Consider the following 19,886-nt stretch of genomic DNA (forward strand, 5'->3'; position numbering starts at 1 on the left):
ATACCCAGTAAAGGAATTGCTGGGTCAAATGGCATTTCTATTTCTAGATCCTTGAGGAATCACCATACTGTCTTCCACAATATTTGAACTAATTTACACTCCCACCAACAGTGTGAAAGCATTCCTATTTCTTGACATCCTCTCCAGCATCTATTGTCTGCAGATTTTTTGATGATCACCATTCTAACTGGCGTGAGATGGTATCTCAGTGTGGTTTTATTTGCATTTCTCTAATGATCAGTGATGATGAGCATTTTTTCATATGTTTGTTGGCCACATAAATGTCTTTTTTTGAAAAGTGTCTGTTCATATCCTTTGCCCATTTTTTGATGTGGTTGTTTGTTTTTTTCTTGTAAATCTGCTTTAGTTCTTTGTGGATTCTGGATGTTAGCCCTTTGTCAGATGGGTAGCTTGCAAAAAATTTTTCCCATTCTGTTGCTTGCCAGTTCACTCTAATGATTGTTTCTTTTGCTGTGCAGAAGCTCTTAAGTTTAATTAGATCCTGTTTGTCTATTTCAGCTTCTGTTGTCATTGCTTTTGGTGTTTTAGCCATGAAGTTCTTGCCTATGCCTATGTCCTAAATGGTTTTGCCTGGGTTTTCTTCTAGGGTTTTTATGGTGTTAGGTCTTATGTTTAAATCTTTAATCCATCCGGAGTTAATTTTATTGTAAGGAAGGGGTCCAGTTTCAGCTTCCAGTACATGGCTAGCCAGTTTTCCCAACACCATTTATTAAACAGGGAATCCTTTCCCCATTGCTTTTGTCAGGTTTGTCAAAGATCAGATGGTTATAGATGTGTGGTGTTACTTCTGAGGCCTGTGTTCTGTTCCATTAGTCTGCATTTCTGTTTTGGTACCAGTACCATGCTGTTTTGATTACTGTGGCCTTGTAATACAGTTTGAAGTCAGGCAGCCTGGTGCCTCCAGCTTTGTTCTTTTTGCTTAGAATTGTCTTGGCTATGTGGGCTCTCTTTTGGTTCCATATGAAGTTTAAGGTGTTTTTTTCCAGTTCTGTGAAGAAGGTCAGTGGTAATTTGATGGGGATACCATTGAATCTGTAAATTACTTTGGGCAGTATGGCCATTTTCACGATATTAATTCTTGCTAACCGTGAGTATGGAATGTTTTTCCATCTGTTTTTGTCTTCTCATATTTCCTTGAGCAGTGGTTTACAGTTCTCCTTGAAGAGGTCGTTCACATCCTTTGTTAGCTGTATTCTTAGGTATTTTATTCTCTTTGTGGTAGTTGTGAATGGGAGTTTGCTCATGATTTGGCTCTCTGTCTATTAGTGTATAGGTATGCTTGTGATTTTTGCACATTGATTTTGTATCCTGAGACTTTGCTGACGTTGCTTATCTTAAGGAGATTTTGGGCTAAGACGATGGAGTCTTCTAAATATACACTCATGTCGTCTGCAAATAGAGACAGTTTGACTTCCTCCTTTCCTAATTGAATACCCTTTATTCTTCTAGTACTGTGTTGAATAGGAATGGTGAGACAGGGCACCCTTAACAGGCCAAGCCCAAATAACAAAACTTTGCATCAGACTTTTTATTTAGTGGGTAGCATATTGAGACCTTATAGTGTTTCTCTGTCATCTTCCCTGAAGTTTCTCAGAGCTTTCAAGTTTAATTTTGGTCTTCATTTCAGTGAAAGGCAGGAGGAAGGCAATCTTTATAGCTTAAGATTCGTGCCTTGCTAACCAGTGGTTAACTGAAAGTGAGACAGCGAGTGTGGCATGGGCAGCCTTATTCCCTGGATGAGTGAAGGGAAGAAGGCTTTGCAGTAGCATATTTGGGCAATTGTTCAACTGTTTGATAGCAAGCTTCTGTAACATGCTATCTGTCCAGCATTAGGTTTTTGACTCAAAGGTTGAAATTTCTCATCTGTAACTTAAGACACTTAAGTTTTCCTCTGTCTTAAAATGCTTTTATCAGTAATTCTTACCTACTTATAATTTCCATCTTTTAGAATTATTCTTAAAGATACTTAGATTACATTCCACTATATTTGAATTCCATTACAAATTTCAGCTAAGTTTGATATGGTCAGTCTGCTGCAGATATTTAAAGATCAGTGGTTTCTTCCATTTGAAATGAATTGTACGAGGTTGACAAATACTGAATTTTTGTTAGTGCTTTCCAAATCTCCACTAGGGTATTTGAAGTTTGAGTTAAAAATGAAATTCTCAAGACATTTTTGGCTACTGTCTCAGGGAGATTGATCCAACCAGCATTTATTGAATAGATCTTTTGTGATAGGCATTGGGCCACAGAAAAAGAGATGCAAAAGGGAGCAAAACGAGATGCTGCCTTTGGGGAGCTTATGGCTGAGTAGGGGAGAAAGTTATTAATTCAAAGTGCTCAGTAAGTCTAACGTTCTAACTGTGAAAATTGTTAATGAAATAGAGTTTCTTCATTGATCCTATAAAGACCAATGAATATGGAATTTCCTCTGTCAGGATGGTCAGATGGTTGAGGAATAGTTAGTTAGACCAAAAGGGGAAGGAAGAGCCTTGCAGGCGAGAATAATGTAGTCTGTGGTGGGGAGATGCTGGGAGGTTGAGGGGACTGAAGGAACACTGCAATTCCTGGGTTGTATGATAAGTTTAACTTTTTAAGAAACTGCCTAACTGTTTTCCAGGTATCTATACCACTTTATATTCTCACCAGCAGTACATCAGGGATCTAATTTTTCTGTATCAAACAATTAGTATTGACTGTCTTTTTGATTGTAGCCATTCTAGTGGGGTATAGTGGTATATCATGGTTTTAATTAGCAGCATCTTTTCGTGAGTTTATTAGCTATTCATATATCTTTATTATTTTATTTGTTGTTTTTTTTTTTAGAGACAATGTCTCACTCTTGCCCAGACTAGAATGTAGTGTCATAATCATAGTTCACTGTAGCCTTGAACTCCTAGGCTCAAATGACCCTCTTGCCTCAGCCTCCCAAATAGCTAGGACAACAGGCACATGCTACCATGCCTGACTCTCATATATCTTCTTCGATGAAATGTCTGTTAATATATTTTGCTTATTTTTAAATTGTATTTGTCTTACTGAGTTGTAGGCATTCTTTCTTTATTCTAGATACAAGTCTTTTATCAGATACATTGCCAAGTGTTTTTTCCCTAGTCTGTAGCTTATCTTCAGTTTTATTAATGGTATCTTTTAAAGTACAAAAGTTTTAAATTCAATAAAATATGATTTATCAGTATGCTCTTTTTAAATAACATCTGTAAAAGGTGGGCTTACAACCCAAAGTTATGGATTAAATCACCCAGGAAAAGGAAGCACAGATTGAGAATCAGAGAGGGTTAAATGGAATTTTGAGGAATCTCAGCATACAATGTTGTGCTATAGGAGATAGATCTGCAGAGGTAGAGATGGGGCAGGAGGAACAGTAGGACAGTGTTACATCATTTAAGTCAAAGAAAAGAGTATTTTAAGACTAGGAAGAGAGTAAAAGTATCAAGTCAAATAACATGAGAGCTGGAAAACAATTTTTAGGCTTACTATGGAGAGCACTGTTGACCTTACTGTACTGAAGCCAGATTACAGTTAGTTGAAACGTGTATAGAAAGTGAAGAAATGTTGAATGTGAGCATAGACCCCTTATCCTAGAAGAGTAGTGTAGATGGGACAACAGCGGGATATGAATGAGGAGTCAAGTGAAATTTTTTCACTTTTTCAAATTTTTAATGAGACAAGGGAACCTCTTTATTCATTACCTAAATAATGATCCGGGAATAATGCCTCTTTTGGAAAGTGTGTGGAATTGGGTGTTGATCCATTTAAGGTTATACAAGTCTCATACCTGTTACTCTCTTTATACTTTCTCTCCACTGATTTCTTCAAAATATCTTCAAAATCTAAAAAATAATACTTGTACTAAAATACATGTAATCAAGGTAATACATTTCATTTTGAAAAATGAATGGTAAGCCGAAACTCTCTTATTCAGAACTCTTGGATCAGAAATATTTTGGAATTTAGAAATTCTCAGGATTTGAGGAAAGTAATCTGCTACATATACTATAATTTTTTTTTTTTTTTTGAGATGGAGTCTCACTCTGTTGCCCAGGCTGGAGTGCAGTGGCACAATCTTGGCTCACTGCAACCTCTGGCTCGCAGGTTCAAGCGATTCTTCTGCCTTAATCTCCCAAGTAACTGGGACTACAGGACTACTAATTTTTGTATTTTTAGTAGAGACGGAGTTTCACCATATTGGTCAGGCTGTTCTTTAACTACTGACCTTGTGATCTGCCCACCTTGGTCTCCCAAAGTGCTGGGATTACAGGCGTGAGCCACTAGGCCTGGTTACATATACTATAAATTACCAGATACTCCCATCAAGGCTTGGGGTAAGATCCCTTACTCAAATGTGCTACTATTTCTGCATTGAAGTGTATGTAGTATTTACACTAAGTTGTGGAGGATCAATCGAGGTGGTTGGCAAAAATTATAAACATTATAGAATAATTGCAAGGTTTCTTGGAAGGCCAAGAGGTTTTTCTAAAAGCTTCTGGTTGGGGCCTGCAAGTCAAAGCCCAACACTAAGTAACATAAGTATAGTTTTGAGTAGCTTTCTATCAGTTCAGGTCAGATTTTGGCCCCAAAAGAGTTCATGTCTTAGTGTTAAATAGGTAAAGAAAGGCTAGAGTGTTGTCGTTGTTGTTTTTTTAATTTTTGGTAATTTTCTGAATTTTAGAACTGTGGTTAGGAGCTTGGTATACCCAGTGTCCCAGAATGAAAAACAGTAGTTCTTTGCTCTGCTCCTCCGCAGTCCTCATCCTGCTCCCTGTAGGCAGCCGCATGTGTCTTCTGAGAGTTGCTTCCATGTTTTCAAATAATATGCTTATCCTATTTCTTGACTTATAAGCGTTAGCAATTATCTGTTGACTTCCTTTTTTATCCCAACTTCCCTCTTCCCTTCCTCCCAGTTTGGTTATGTCAGTATTGCTTATTTCATTGTAATGTTTATACCATTGTCTGTATTGAAATTTATACTGTTCATTTAAAAGCCAAATTGTTACATTTTCTTTCTTCTATGTTTTTTGTTGTTGTTATAATTGCTTTATATTTTCACTTGTGTGATTTTTATTATTCATGTCATTAGTTCTTTTTAGGTATCCATGATTATATGTTACTCCATCTTTGCTGTTGAGCTACCACGCCTGGCTCAAGATAGAGGTTTTTTTTTTTTTATGTTAGATATTGATACTGGACTTTAGCATTTATTTCTAGCATGAAATGACTGATTCTACAGGTTCTACATAATGTCATAAAGGACATAAAAGACTGATTCTCTGTCCCTGTATGTTAATGTGTCTTGACATACTAGTGACTCCCAGTATGCATTTGTGAACATGTCTTTGATTTCCTAAAGGCATGTGAAGCTCAGTCTGCCCACATTGAGTGTACCCCTGTCCCCCACTGCTCTTCTGTGCATCCTTGTAGTGTGAGGGTACAGCCAGAAACCATGGGACAGTTTAGATCCCTCACTAGGTTATGTTAGTCCTCCTTTTCAAATGGCCTCGCTTCTCCCTCCCTATGCACTGCTTTAAGTCTGGCTTTGATCATTCAGTGCTGGTATCTAGAACTGATCTCCTCACTCCCCTTACTGCTTCTTCTGTTTTTGCTGGCTGCTGTGCGTGGAATTCTCATTTTTTACGTGAAATGTACTCCTTATAAAGACAGGCTTAGCTTCAAGTTGTTGATTCTAACAATGCCAGTCAGAATGTTAAGATACAGTTTACAGCAGGGAGGAGCAGGGAGCTGCTAGAGTCTGGTACCTTGAAAACAAGGGTACAGGGAGGCATGTAAACTGTTCCTGGGGTAACTGTTCCTTTAAGATGCTGCAACTGGCATTTGTCTTCTCCTAGCTCCCCACTTTATTATCTGTCCCAAGCATTGTTGTTGGAATGGGCAGAATCTTCATTTATGTTGACTTATCTGGAAAGAGCATAGAATAATTTGACTGTGAAGCCATACTAGTCTTCAGGATTGGCCTTTCCTGCCACTCCCCTTTAGGGAGGGTGTTGTCAACCTTGCTTCCTCTGAGTCAAGCTGGATCCTACGTAAATGTTAGAAAGGATTCAAGGTCCCAGTTGTGTAAATCTGTGTTTGACTGAGGCTTGGGGGTCAGAAAATAGTACTGGAAAGACAAAGCAAACCAGGAGGTTTTTGTGATGCAGTGAGAGAAATCACTGCAAATGCTTGGAAAAGCCTGCTGGCAGATGTGCTGATGTTAAGAGCCCCTATGTTTGTACACATGGACACAGTCTTTTTGTTTTGTTTTTGAGACAGAGTTTTGCTCTTGTCACCCAGGCTGGATTGCAATGGCATGATCTTAGCTCACTGCAACCTTCGCCTCCCGAGTTCAGGGGATTCTCCTGCCTCAGTCTCCTGAGTAGCTGGGATTACAGGCACCCCCTATGACACTTGGCTGATTTTTGTACTTTTAGTAGATATGGGGTTTTGCCATGTTGGCCAGGCTGATCACAAACTCCTGACCTCTGGTAATCCACCTGCCTTGGCCTCCCAAAGTGCTGGTATTACAGGCGTAAGCCACCATGCCCAGCTTGGACATTTTTTTTTTTTTTTTTCTTTACAATAACCCTTTGAACTGAGTAGACATGATTACTCTTCTCTTTTACAGACAAGGAAACAAAACAGCTTAGAAATTCATCAGTTTGCGCCAATATCTGCAATTAGAGCCAGGCTTTGAACTTAGGTTTCTGATTACTGACTTTGTACTCTTTCTGTTGCCTTCTCAAAACTGGAAGGGTGAGATAGGGCAACACTGGCTGATGTTAAGAGCCCCTATGTTTGTACACATGAACACAGTCTTTTTGTTTTGTTTTTGAGACAGAGTTTTGCTCTTGTCACCCATTTCCTTTGTATTATCCCTAATCTAACTACTCTAGATGACATCGTGTCATCTAGAGTAGTTAGATTAGGGATAATACAAAGGAAAAATTAAAATTTTCTCTATCTATCTTAGTCCTTTTACTATTTCTGTGGCTTTTAGTATACTCAGAAGTTCTACAAGCAGCACCATGGTCAATTTTAGACTGTTTTCATTATCCTAAAACTAAAACATTTAAGCCACTACTTCCTCCCATTTACCCATTCCTACCCCAGCTCTTGGCATGCACTGCTCTACTTTCTGTCTCTACAGATTTATCTCCTCTGGGCATTCCATACAACTTGTCCTCATATAATATATGGTTCTTTGTGTCTGGCTTCTTTTACTTAGTATAATTTTTTTTTTTGAGACAAGGTCTCACTCTTACCACCCAGGCTAGAGTGCAGTGGTGCCATACTGGCTCACTGGAGCGTCAACCTCCTGGGCTCAAGCGATCCTCCCACCTCAGCCCCCTGAGTAGCTGGGACCACAGGCGTGCGCCACCATACCCAGCTAATTTTTGAATTTTTTGTAGAGATATGGTTTTGCCATGTTTCCCAGGCTTGTCTGGAACCCCTGGGCTCAAGCAATTTGCCCGCCTTGGCCTCCCAAAGTGTTGGGATTATAGGCACGAGCCACCACACTCAGCCTACTTAACATAATTTTTAAAAGGTTCATCCATATTGTGGCATATGTCATTACTTTATTTTTATTGCTGAATTTGATTCCATTGAATGGATGTAGCTTATTTGATTTATCCATTTATCATTTGATGGACATTTGGGTTGTTTGCACTTTTTGGCTTTTGTGAATAATGTGATACAAACATTCATGGACAAATTTTCGTGTGAGGAAATGTTTGCACTTCTCTTGGATGTGTATACCCTAGGAGTGAAGTTATTGAGTCATATGATAACATATATTAACATTCTGAGAAAGAGCCAGACTATTTTGCAAAACCGCTGCATAGATTCCCACCAGCAGTAAGTATATGAGGGTTTCAGTTTCACAAATACCCTTGCCAACATTTAACTATTGGTCTTTAATTATGAAAATAATTAAAGTTATATCTAATAGTTTTGATTTGTGTTTTCATGATGGCTAATGATACTGAGTAACCTGTTTTTCATTACGTTATTTGTCTTTATTATTATTATTATTATCATTTTGGTAGAGTTGGTGCGTTGCTATGTTGCACACACTGGTGTTGAACTCCTGGCGTGAAGCAGTTGTTCTCCCACCTCAGCTTCCCAAAATGCCGAGATTATAGGTGTGAGCTACTTGCACATGGCCTTGTCCTTATATTACTGAGTTGTAAGAGAGTCCTTATGTATTCTAGATACACGTCACTTATTACATACAGGATTTGCAAAATTTTTCTTCTATTCTGTCAGTTGTCTTAACACCTTTTTTTTTTTTTTTTTTTTTTTTTTTAATTTGTAAATAGAGGTTGAGTCTTGCTATATTACCCAGGCCTTTCTTGAGTTCCTGGCCTCAAGGGATTCCCTTGCCTTGATCTCCCAGAGTTCTGGGATTTTAGGTGTGAATCACCATGAGTGGCTGTCTTTTCCTTTTCTTGATGGCGTCTTTTGAAGCATAAAAGTTTTTATTTTGATGGTGTATAGTTTGTCTATTTTTTGTTAATGTGAGGAAGAGATCCAGATTTCTTTTGCATATGGCTATCCATTTGTTTCAGCACCATTGTTGAAGAGTACTCTTTCCCCAAGGAATGGTCTTAGAGTCTTCTTGAAAATCAGTTGATTATAGATGTGTGTGTTTGTTTCTGGACTCTAAATTCTGTTCCACTGATCTTTCTTTTCTTATTCTAGTACCACATGGTCTTGAATACTGATTCTTTGTAGTAAGTTTTGCAATCTGGAAATGTGAGTTCTCCAACTTTGTTCTTCTTTTTCAAGGTTGTTTTGGCAAATCTGAGTACCTTGAATTTTGTATAAATTTTCAGATCAGCTTGTCAGATTTCTGTAAAGAAGTCAGCTCCATTTTTGATAGAGATTTGACTCTCTACATCAATTTGGGGAGAATTGCCATTTTAACAATATTAAATCTTCTGATTCCTGAACATTGGACGTCCATTACCAGTTTCTTAAACAACGAACTTTGGCAGTCCAGCTCTTCTAGATATGTATGCTCATGTTAGGTGTGCTATATTTTGCAAGTTAGCATTAGTCAAATTGAAGCCCTCAGCAAAGTGCTGAGGTTTAACTGTTACTCTTAAAGATTAATTTTATAAAAGATACCTGGAAATTATTATGCAAAGAAAATAATGTGAGTAAATGCTTTATACTTTTCATGCATAAAAAATGGCATGGTCTGTTTTATGGTTTGTTTGTAAACTCATTTTTTTGTTTGTTTGTTTTGTTTTGTTTTGTTTGAGATGGAGTCTCACTGTGTTTCCAGGCCGGAGTGCAGTGGGTGCAATCTTGGCTCACTGTAACCTCTGCCTCCTGAGTTCAAGCGATTCTTCTGCCTCAGCCTCCTGAGTAGCTGGGACTACAGGTGTGTGCCACTGTGCCCAGCTAATTTTGTATTTTTAATAGAATGGTGTTTGACCATGTTGGCCAGGATGGTCTCAATCTCCTTACCTCATGATCCACCCACTTGGGCCTCCCAAAGTGCTGGGATTACAGGCGTGAGCCACTGTGCCCAGCCCCACTCACTTTTATCTTGACATAGGAGGGAGATTGCTTTAGGCAGACTTAGAGGTCTGTTGCCTTGCAATGGTGATGCATATCAGAAGACTAACTTCAATGGCAATTTTTGAGATCCTCTTGTACCTGTGTTTCTATACCATACGTAGCCCTTTTCAGGCTTGTTATGGGCATGTACCAATGATGTAATAATGATGATTATATCAGAAGCACCAGAGGCAGCTATTGGTGTGATAGGTGGCTATGGTCAGTTTGGCTAAGTGTTCCACGAGGCCCCATGGATTTTGCCATCTGTAACAGAGGACTTTAGTGTATTAGTGATGAAAAAACTGCTTACCACTGACTGCTATGATCTCCCAGGGAGTATAAGGAAGCTCTTCAGTAAGTGCCTCTTGTCTTGTGTAATGTGCTTGAATACAAACATTCAGACTGTTTTTTGGGCACAGTAGTGCTCTATCTTGTGCCAGCCTCATCAAAGGCTTGAAATAGAGTAGGTGGTATGTGATGTTTAGACACTCACATCACCCACTCTATTTTCCTGTTTTTTTGTTGTTGTTATTATTATTAATGATTACTCACTTACTATAAAACTATACTTTATAAACAGATTATTCTTTTAGCTGATTTTCTTGTATGTGTTGCTCCTTCCCAGTTTTTGTTCCTTTTGTTGTTCATTGATTTGAGAATTGTGTGAAGGAAGCCATTTTGTGAGTCCTGGTGCTCCTCTGCTTGCTTAGGTGCACTGCCAAGAGTGCACCTTGGTGTAGTGTACCTTACAGACACCTACCTTTGGTCCAGAGTAGAGTTTTGGGAGAAGTAGAGTGACCGCTTATCAAATGTGACCTTGGGGTTGTCAGGCCCTGTTGTTTACCCTTCCTTTTCCTACTTACTGCCTCCCCTGTCCCCACCCACCACCCTAGCACATGGTTACCAAATGAAAACCTCCAAATTTGAGATTCGTTCTTTTGGTTGAAGGCTTCCATTCTCTGTTAAAATTTGAACAACATGAAACATTACTACATTAAACCTTCTGGACAATTTATGTTTAATTGATTTTGTATACAGAGTTGGACAGATCTCAGTGGGGAAAGAGAACAACACACAATTCAGCTATTAGACATTTTGGAGGATGTGTAAGAGAAGACCAGAAAAAGGGCAGGGGTACGTTGAATCACTGAAGATAGCTTATGCAGACACTGTTATTTTACCTAAGGGCAGCCTTTCCCATGGTTCGTAGGCGTGTCATGGTGACCCTTCATATTCCCTAGGAAACCCTTTATAGCAGTGTTTGGGAAACTGCAGTCTTGTAGGCTAAATCTAGCCTGCTGCCTATTTTTGTAAATAAAGTTTTATTGGAACATAACTACTCTCATTCATTTACACGCTCTCTGTGGGTGCTTCCTTCCATGCTACACAGTGGCAGAGTTAATTAGCTGGAACAGACTTGGACTACAGTGCCTAAAATATGTATCTTACCCTTGACAGGAAAAGTTTGCCAACAGCTAGTGTAGAGTCTATACTTTTGGAAGGTTAAGTATGGATCATAGATATCTTGAATTTAATTTGGACTTCCTAACCTCTGATTTCACCATTATGTGGACTCACAGGCAGTGGTTTTAAGGAAAGGTCACTGATTATTTCAGGATGAATGCTTGATCATGCTAAAAAAAAGTTTAACTTGAAAAATATTCTTAAAATAAATGGTGGCACTGCTTCGTTTTAAACCTAAGTAGCCAATGGAAAATTAATCTCAGATTACGCACATACACGATCCACCTGCCTCTTTCAGGTACTCCCATCTTATTATGAGTAATCTTAGAATTTTTCTCCTGGACATTTATCTTCTATTGTTTTTGAAGACCAAACATTCATTTCATCATAACTTATTAAAATAGAAATATGAATATAAAATGTTAAGCTCACTCTTGGAAATTTAAGTGTTTTAGCTGAATTATGTTTCTTCTCTCTTCATTTTCTCTCAGCTTGAAATCCATGGCCCAAAATGACTCTACCAGTGGAGACTCTCCTCTGTGAAGAAGACGACCAGATAGGAGGCTGGGATGAGCATGCCACTGCATCAGATCTCTGCCATTCCATCCCAGGATGCCACCTCTGCTAGAGTCTACAGAAGTAAGACCAAAGAAAAGGAGAGGGAGGAACAGGTACTGGGAGAATATCTTTTTTAGTTTCATTATTTTTATTAAATTTTCATTAAAGGTGATCTAGAACAATGGGTAAACTCTAAAGATCAAGGTTCTCTCTGATAATATACTGATAAGCACACAAATAGTTGTACTCAGAAGGAATTCTTTTGGTAGATTTCTAGGTTTTCAGACTTTGGTGTAAACTACTGTGCTTGTAAGTAGTTATAAATGTCTTAACTTCATCGGATAAATCTGCCTGATTATTTTTGGTTAATCACTGTGACTGAGTTCTTTGGATTCTCAGAACATGATGCTGCTAGTTCCCTATTTATTGTAATGTCAAATTTGGGCACCAGATGGCTGGAATTTTTAAATATGTGTCTTAGTCTGCCCTAGCTGCTGTAACAAAATGCCATAGCCTGGGTGGTTTAAATAACAAGCATTTATTTCTCACAGTTCTGGAGGCTGGAAGTCTGAGATGAGGGTGCCAGCATGGTTGGATTCTGGTGAGGGCTCACTTCCTGACTTACAAACAGCTGCTTTCTTGTTGTGTCCTCACATGGCATGGAGAGAGGAAGAAAGCACCCTGTCATGTGGCTGTTCATATAGGAGAACTGATCCCATTGAGAGGGTTCCACCCCTAGGACCTACCTCCAAATACCATTAAATTAAGGATTAGAGTTCCAGCATAAAAGTTTTTTGGAAACATAAACATATAGTCCAATGCCATGTGTATATGAGGAAGCTATACAAACTCATTTGGAATAGAGAAAGAAAAATGTCCAACAGGTAGGCCAGGAAGGAATATTCTTCTGATATACACTCTCACTGCAGGTTTACTGTAGGTGGATATTTAATAAAGCCTTATTGATTTTATTTAATGGGATTTTTAAGGTCTAAATAAATGGCATTTATCAATTATTTGTAGAATTGGGATTTTGATTGTTATTGGAAAGAAAGAGAAACTATTCTGTCTCACCTTAGTGTGGGGATACTTTGAATATCCAGTGGCAGCCTGACAGTTCAGAGTGTCATGGAGCCCAGATTAGGTGACAGAAGTGGAAGAGCAGTTGAACCAGGAACTTGCAGGGCCCCATGAGAGCTTCAGCAGCAATGGCACAGGATGAAAATGGTGATTGTGTTTCTAGGATCTCAAATGTGGCATCAGGATTGATTTGAAAGGTAAATTTTTGTCCAGTGGAGCCCATTTTTATTTATGCAGTTTTCCTGGCACAGGTTCAACCCAAAATCTTTCACTATGATTTCTGATCCTCCTGTGCTTGGAAGATATTATTCCTTCTGAATCCCAGGAGAAGAGCAAACCCTTGCATTTCACCTAGACTCAAATCCATTTGTTACCTTAGTCTAATCTGTTAACACACCCTCGCTGAAGCCCGTATCTGTAATCTTCTATGGAGGGTTAATGACTTTTATACAGTAGTCAGTGCAGTTAATGAATGAATGAATGTGAATTCAGTTTCAGTGATATGGGGTCATGTTGCTGTCAAGATGATGTATTATTTCAAATACAATATGAGAACCTTACAATAGTATACTTTCATTTCTTTCCTTCTGGCTTGTTTGTTATTGTCTTTTAATAAATTTTAAACCCCAGAATATAGTATTTTTCAAAAAACACTTTAAATACTAATAAAGATCTGTGTACTCAGGTAGTTACCATTTCTGGTGTATTTCCATCTTTTTTTTTTTTTGCCTAAAAGACTTCCTTTAGCATTTCTTATAATGTGAGTTGGCTGACAATGACTTCTTTCAGCTTTATTTAAAAAATATTTTTTATTTATTTCTTGTATTCTGAAGTTGTGCTTTGTTGATCAGTGGGTTTACAGTTTTTGTAGAATTTGGAGTTTTTTGGCTATTCTTCAGATAATTTTTCTGTCCCCCCATTCTTTCTTTGGGGACTCTTTTATACACATTGACTGGCTTAAAGTTGTCCACTGCTGCACTTTTAATTTTTTAAGGTTATTTTTTCTTTCTGCATTTTATTTTGGATATTCCAATTACTTTGTTTATAAGTTTATTAGCATTTTCAGTTTCTAATCTGCCAGTAATTCCATCTAGTGTATTTTTTTTTTTTTAATCTCAGACATGTTTTTATCACTGGACATTCGGTTTGGATCTTTTTTATGTCTCCCATGTCCCTATTCAACTTTCTGACTCTATGAAATACCACAATAATGACAGTTTTAATGCCCTTTTCTGTCATTCCTATCATGTATGACTATTCTGAGTTTGCTTTTTTCCCTCACTTGATATCTTCAGTTTTATTTTTATTTTTGTTATTATTTTTTATTTAGTTTTGAATACAGATCTTGCTCTGTCACCCAGGCTAGCATGCAGTGGTGTGAACAGAGCACACCACAGCCACAAACTCCGGGACTCAAATGATCCTTCTGCATAAACCTCCTGAGTAGCTGGGCGTATAGACCACACCTGGATAAGTTTTTCTTTCCTTTTATAGAGTCAGGGTCTTGGTATTGCCCAGACTGATCTCAGACTCCTGAGTTTGCTGGGACTGCAAGTGAGCCACTGCGCCTGGCCTGGTTTCATTTTTATGAAAGTTTATTTTAGGCCGGGCATGGTGTCTCATGCCTGTAATCCCAACATTTTGGGAGGCCAAGGTGGGCGGGTCACCTGAGGTCAGGAGTTTGAGACAAGCCTGGACAACATGGAGAAAACCTGCCTCGACTAAAAATACAAAATTAGCTGGGCATGGTGGTGCATGCCTGTAATCCATCCCAGATACTGGGGAGGCTGAGGCAGGAGAATTATTTGAACCTGGGAGGTGGAGGTTGCAGTGAGCCAAGACTGTGCCATTGCATTCCAGCCTGGGCAACAAGAGTGAAACTCCATCTCAAAAAAAAGTTTATTTTAGTCTAGTTTTAGATTTACAAAAAAATTGTTAAGCTAGGATGGAGTATTTTCATATACCTAATACCCAGTTTCTTATATTGATGTTATTTATAGATTTAGTACAAGTGCAGTGTTGTTACACAGGTATATTGCATAGTGGTAAATACCACCTGAATAGTGTCCATAGCACCCATGAGTAGTTTCTCCTCCCTTACCCACTCCCATCGTCCCACCTTTTTGAGTCTCCAGTGTCTATTATTCTACTCTCTATGCCCCTGTGTACATATTTTTCAGCCCCCACTTGTGTGATCGATATTTGACTTGCTCTGAGTTATTTCAGGTAAGATAGTTACCTCCATTTCTATCCATGTTGCTGCAAAAAACGTGAATTCATTCTTTTTTTTAATAGCTGAGTAATATTACATGGTGTGGATTACTTTATCTAGTCATCCATTGATGGGCACTTAGACTGATTTTATATCTTTGCTGTTGTGAGTAGTCCTCCAGTAAATATTTGATATAATTATTTCCTTCCCTTTGGATAGATCCTCAGTAGTGGGATCACTGGATTAAATGGTATTTGTTAGTTCTTTGAGAAGTCTCTATACTGTTTTCCATAAAGCTGTACTATTTTTACACTCCCAACAACAGTGTATGAGCATTCCCTTTTATCTTTATTGTTGCCAACATCTGTTATTAAGGTTTTTGACACTTTAATAATAGCCATTCTGACTGGTGCGAAATGGTATCTCATTGCTTTAATTTGCATTCCCCTGGTGATTAGTGAAGTTGAACTTTTTAAATGTTTTTTGGCCATTTGTATGTCATCTTTTGCAAAATGTATGTTCGTGTCCTTTGCCCGTTTTTTAATAGGGTTATTTTTTTCTTTTTAAGAGTTGAGTTCCTTGTAGAGTCTGCAAATTAGTCTTTTGTAAGATGCATAGTTTGCAGTTATTTTCCCCTGTTCTGTAGATTGTCTGTTTTCTCTGTTGATTATTTGTTTGCTGTGTAGAAGCTTTTTATTTTAATTAAGTCCCATTTGTCTTGTAGTACGATTTGCCTTGTAGTACAATTTGAAGTCAAGTAATATGATGTCTCAAGAGTTCTTTTTGCTTACCATTGCTTTGGCCATTCAGGCTCTTTTTTGATTCCATATGTATTTTAGGATTGTTTTTTCTAATTTCATGAAAAACGATGTTAGTATTTTTATAGGAATTGCATTGAATCTGCAGGTATCTTTTGGGGATAGTATGGTCATTTTAATAATACTGATTCTTTAATCCATGATCATGGGATGTTTTTCCATTTGTTTGTCTTCTGTGTTTCTTTCATCAGTATTTTGTAGTTTTTTTTATGGAGATCTTTCACATCCTTGGTTGAGTATATTCCTAGGTTTTTTTTTTTTTTTTTGGTAGCTGTTGTAAGTGGGATTGACTTCTTGGTTTGGCTCTTAGCTTGATTATTATTATTGTTGTATAGAAATGCTACTGATTCCTCCTCTGAACAAAAAATGCAAAAATTAGTTGGGTGTGGTAGCACTGTAGTCCCAGCAACTCGGGATGCTGAGGTGGGAGGATCACTTGAGCCCAGGAGGTTGAGGATATCGTGAGCCATGACCATGCCACTGCGCTCCGGCCTGGGTAACAGAGTGAGACCCTGTTTCAAAAACAGACAAACAAAACCCAACTAAACAAAAGAAACACTACTGATTTTTATAGATTGATTTTTGTGTCCAGAAACTCTACTGAATTAATTTATCAAATTTAGGAGTGTTTTGGAGGAGTCTTAGGATTTTCCAGGCATAAAATGATATCATCAGCAAACAGATAGTTTAACTTCCTCTTTTACAATTTAGATGTGTTTTCTTTCTTGCTCTTGCCTTAACTGCTCTGGCCCTGTAGGAGTTTTAGTACTGTCTTGAATAAGAGTTGTGAGAGTGGGGATTCTTGTTTGTTCCAGTTCTTAGGGGTTTACTAGTGTTTTCTTGAGTGTTTTTGCATCTGTGTTCATTAGGGTATTGATTGATTGTGTTTCTGTTCTTATATGTCCTTTCTTGGATTTGGTGTTAGGGTGATACTGGCTTCATAGAATAAGTTAGAGAGGATTTTTTTTCAATTGTGGGGAACAGTGTCAGTGGGATTTGTACCTATTCTGCTTTGTATGCCTGGTAGAATTTGGCTGTGAATTCATCTGGTCCTGGGCTTTTTTGTTGTTGGGAGATTTTTAAAATTTTTATTACTGGTCAAGTCTTAATACTGGTTGTTGGTCTCTTTAGGCTTTTTCTTTTTTCTTGGTTCATTCTTGAGAGGTTGTATGTTTTTAGGAATTTACCCATTTCATCTAGGTTTTCTAGTTTGTGAGTATAGAGATATTCATAGTAGACTCTGATGATATTTTGTATTTCTGTTGTATCATTTGTAATGTCTTTTTAATTTCTGATTGTGCTTATATGAATTGTCTCTCTTGGTTAGTGTAGCTAGTGGTCTGTCAATTTTGTTTATCTTTTCAGTGAAGCAACTTTTTTTTCTTTTATTTGTGTTTTATGATCTGAATTTATTTAGTTCCGCTCTTCGTTATTTCTTTTCTTCTGCTAGCTTTGGGTTTGGTTTGTTCTTGTTTTTCTAGTTCCTTAAGGTGCTATGTCAGGTTAATTTGTGGTCTTTCTGTTTTTACGGTTTAGTCTTTTAACACTATAAACTTTTCTTTCTTGAATCCGTTTACATTCAACACTATAAGCTTTTGCTGTATTCCAGAGGTTTTGGTGTGTTGTGTATCTACTTTCATTTGTTTAAAAAAATTTTTAATTTCCATCTTAATTTCATCACTGACCCCAAAATCATCCAAGAGCTGGTTAATTTCCATGTATTTGTATAGATTTGAGAGTCCTTCTTGGGATTGATTTTAGGTTTTTCCACTGTGGTCTGAGAAGACATTTGATTTCAGTTTTTAAAAATGTATTTAAAAATGTATTGCTTCACGCCTTGAGATAAGGTCTGTCTTAGAGAATGTTCCACATGCTGATAAGAAGATTGTATATTCTGTGATTGTTGGGTAGCTTGCTGTATAAATGTCCGTTGGGTCTATTTATTCTAGAGTCCAATTTAAATCCAGTTTTTTTTTTGTTGATTTTCTGTCCCAGTGATCTGTCTAGTGCTGTCAGTGGGATGTTGAAGTCCCCAATTCGCCATGAAGGATGACATCTCTTATTTATAGAAGAGATGTTTATTTGGTTCACCTTCTGCAGACTGTACAGGAAGCATAGTACCAGCATCTGATCTGGTGAAGCCTCAGAAAGCTTTTACTCATGGTGGAAGACAAAGAGGAGCCAGCATGTCACTTGACAATAGAAGGAACATGAGAGAAGGAGGAAGTACCAGGCTCTTTTAAACAACCAGCTTTTGTGTAAACTAATAGAGCGAGAGCTCATTCATTACTACAGGGATGGCACCAAGCCATTCATGAGGGATCTGCCCCCGTGACCCAAACACCTCCCACTAGCCCCTACCTTCAACATAGGGTATCACCTTTCAACATGAGATTTGGAGAGGACAAACATCCTATATCTCCCACTATTATTGAATTGCTTTCTGTCTCTTAGGTCTAGTAGTATTTGCTTTATGAATCCAGGTTATCTGGTGTTGGATGTATACATACATAGGATTGTTATCTTGTTGAATTGATCTGCTTATCATTGTATAATTACTACTTTTGTCTTTTTTTTTACTGTTGTTGATTTATGTTGTCTGTTTTATTTGATCTAACTATAGCTACCCCTGCTTGTTTTTGGTTTCTTTTTGTGTGGAATATATTTTTTCACCCCTTTACCTTGAGTCTGTAAGTATCTTTACAAATTAGATGAAGTTTTTTTAAATAAGTAGCATATGATTGAATTACGACTTTAAAATCCATGTAGTGAATCTCTCTCTCTATATATATGTTTTTTTGTTGTTTGTTTGTTTTTTTTTTGAGACAAGATCTTAGGCCAGGCGTGGTGGCTCATGCCTGTAATCCCAGCACTTTGGGAGGCTGAGGTGGACAGATCACGAGGTCAGGAGTTCAAGACCAGCCTGGCCAACATGGTGAAAATTCATCTCTACTAAAAATAGAAAAATTAGTCAGATGTGCATCCCAGCTACTTGGGATGCTGAGGCAGAAGAATTGCTTGAACCTGGGAAGTGGATGTTGCACTGAGCTGGGATTGCAGCACTGCATTCCAGCGTGGGTGACAGAGCAAGACTCTGTCTCAAAAAAAAAAAAAGAAAATGAAAAGAGAGACATGATCTTGCTCTGTTGCCCAGGCTGTAGGGAATCCAGTACAGCTTCATACTTGTGAGCTCAAGCGATCCTTCTGCCTCAGTCTCCCATGTAGCTGTTACTACAGGTGTGCCACAATGCCCAGCTAATTAAAAAAATTTTTTGTCACTGTGTTGTCCAAACTGGTCTTCAGCTCCTGGTCTCAGATTATCTTCCCCCTTGGTCTCCCAACCTGCTTGGATTACACATGTGAGCCACTGTGCCCTGATCTGTATCCTTTAAATGAAGCATTTAATCCATTTACATTTAACACTCATATGTAAAGTGTTGTTTCTGTCATACTTTGATCTAGTTGCTTTATAGTCTCATGCATTAATTGTTTTTAAAGACCTATGAATTTTATACTTTTGTGTGCTTTATGATGGCAAGTATCAACCTTTCATTTCCATGTTTAGAACTCCCTTGAGCGTTTCTTGCAGATCTGGTCTAATGATAACAAATTCCCTTAGTGTTTGCTTGTGTGGGAAAAACATTTATTTCTCCTTTATTTATGAAGTTTATTCTAGCAGGATATAAAATTTGTGGTTAACTGTTTGTTTCTTTAAGAAGTCTGAAAATCGTACCCCAGTCTCTTCTGGCTTGCAAAGTTTCTGCTAAGAAGTCCACTGTAAGTCTGATGCAATTCTCTTTATAGGTGATTAGATACTTTTTTAGGATTTTTCCCTTCACACTGACTTTAGATAGTTTGATGATTATTTTGGTGAAGTCTTATCTTGCAATGCGTCTACCTGGAGTTCTCTTAACCTTTTGTAACTTACTGTCTAAATCTGTAGGAAGACTAGGAAAGTTTTCTCTCAGTTATCTCCTCAAATAGGTTTTCCAAACTTTTAATTTTTTCTTCTCCATCAGGAATACCTAGCACTCATAGGTTTTTATGTTTTATTTAATCTCATACTTTTTGAAGGCTTTCTTCGTTTTTAAAAATTCTTGTTTCTTTAATTTGTTCTGACGTTGGTAATTTGCAAGACCTGTCTGCAC

The 19,886-nt window shown here is 37.8% G+C and overlaps 1 protein-coding gene across 7 annotated transcripts in view; it reads left to right on the forward strand.

The window, feature by feature from the left end:
* Positions 1 to 19,886, forward strand: part of MARCHF8 (membrane associated ring-CH-type finger 8) — a 121,881-nt gene that overhangs the window by 42,472 nt on the left and 59,523 nt on the right. For all 7 annotated transcript variants that reach the window (XM_032271614.1, XM_032271619.1, XM_032271622.1 and 4 more), the window contains exon 2: positions 11,562 to 11,741. In XM_032271614.1, coding sequence (XP_032127505.1) covers positions 11,640 to 11,741 — 102 coding nt within the window. In that variant the 5' untranslated portion in view covers positions 11,562 to 11,639. The remainder of the gene's footprint in view (positions 1 to 11,561; positions 11,742 to 19,886) is intronic.

The sequence above is a fragment of the Sapajus apella genome, unplaced genomic scaffold (genome assembly GCF_009761245.1).
Source record: "Sapajus apella isolate SASKATOON/1434 unplaced genomic scaffold, GSC_monkey_1.0 scaffold243, whole genome shotgun sequence".
NCBI classification, from domain to species: domain Eukaryota; kingdom Metazoa; phylum Chordata; class Mammalia; order Primates; family Cebidae; genus Sapajus; species Sapajus apella.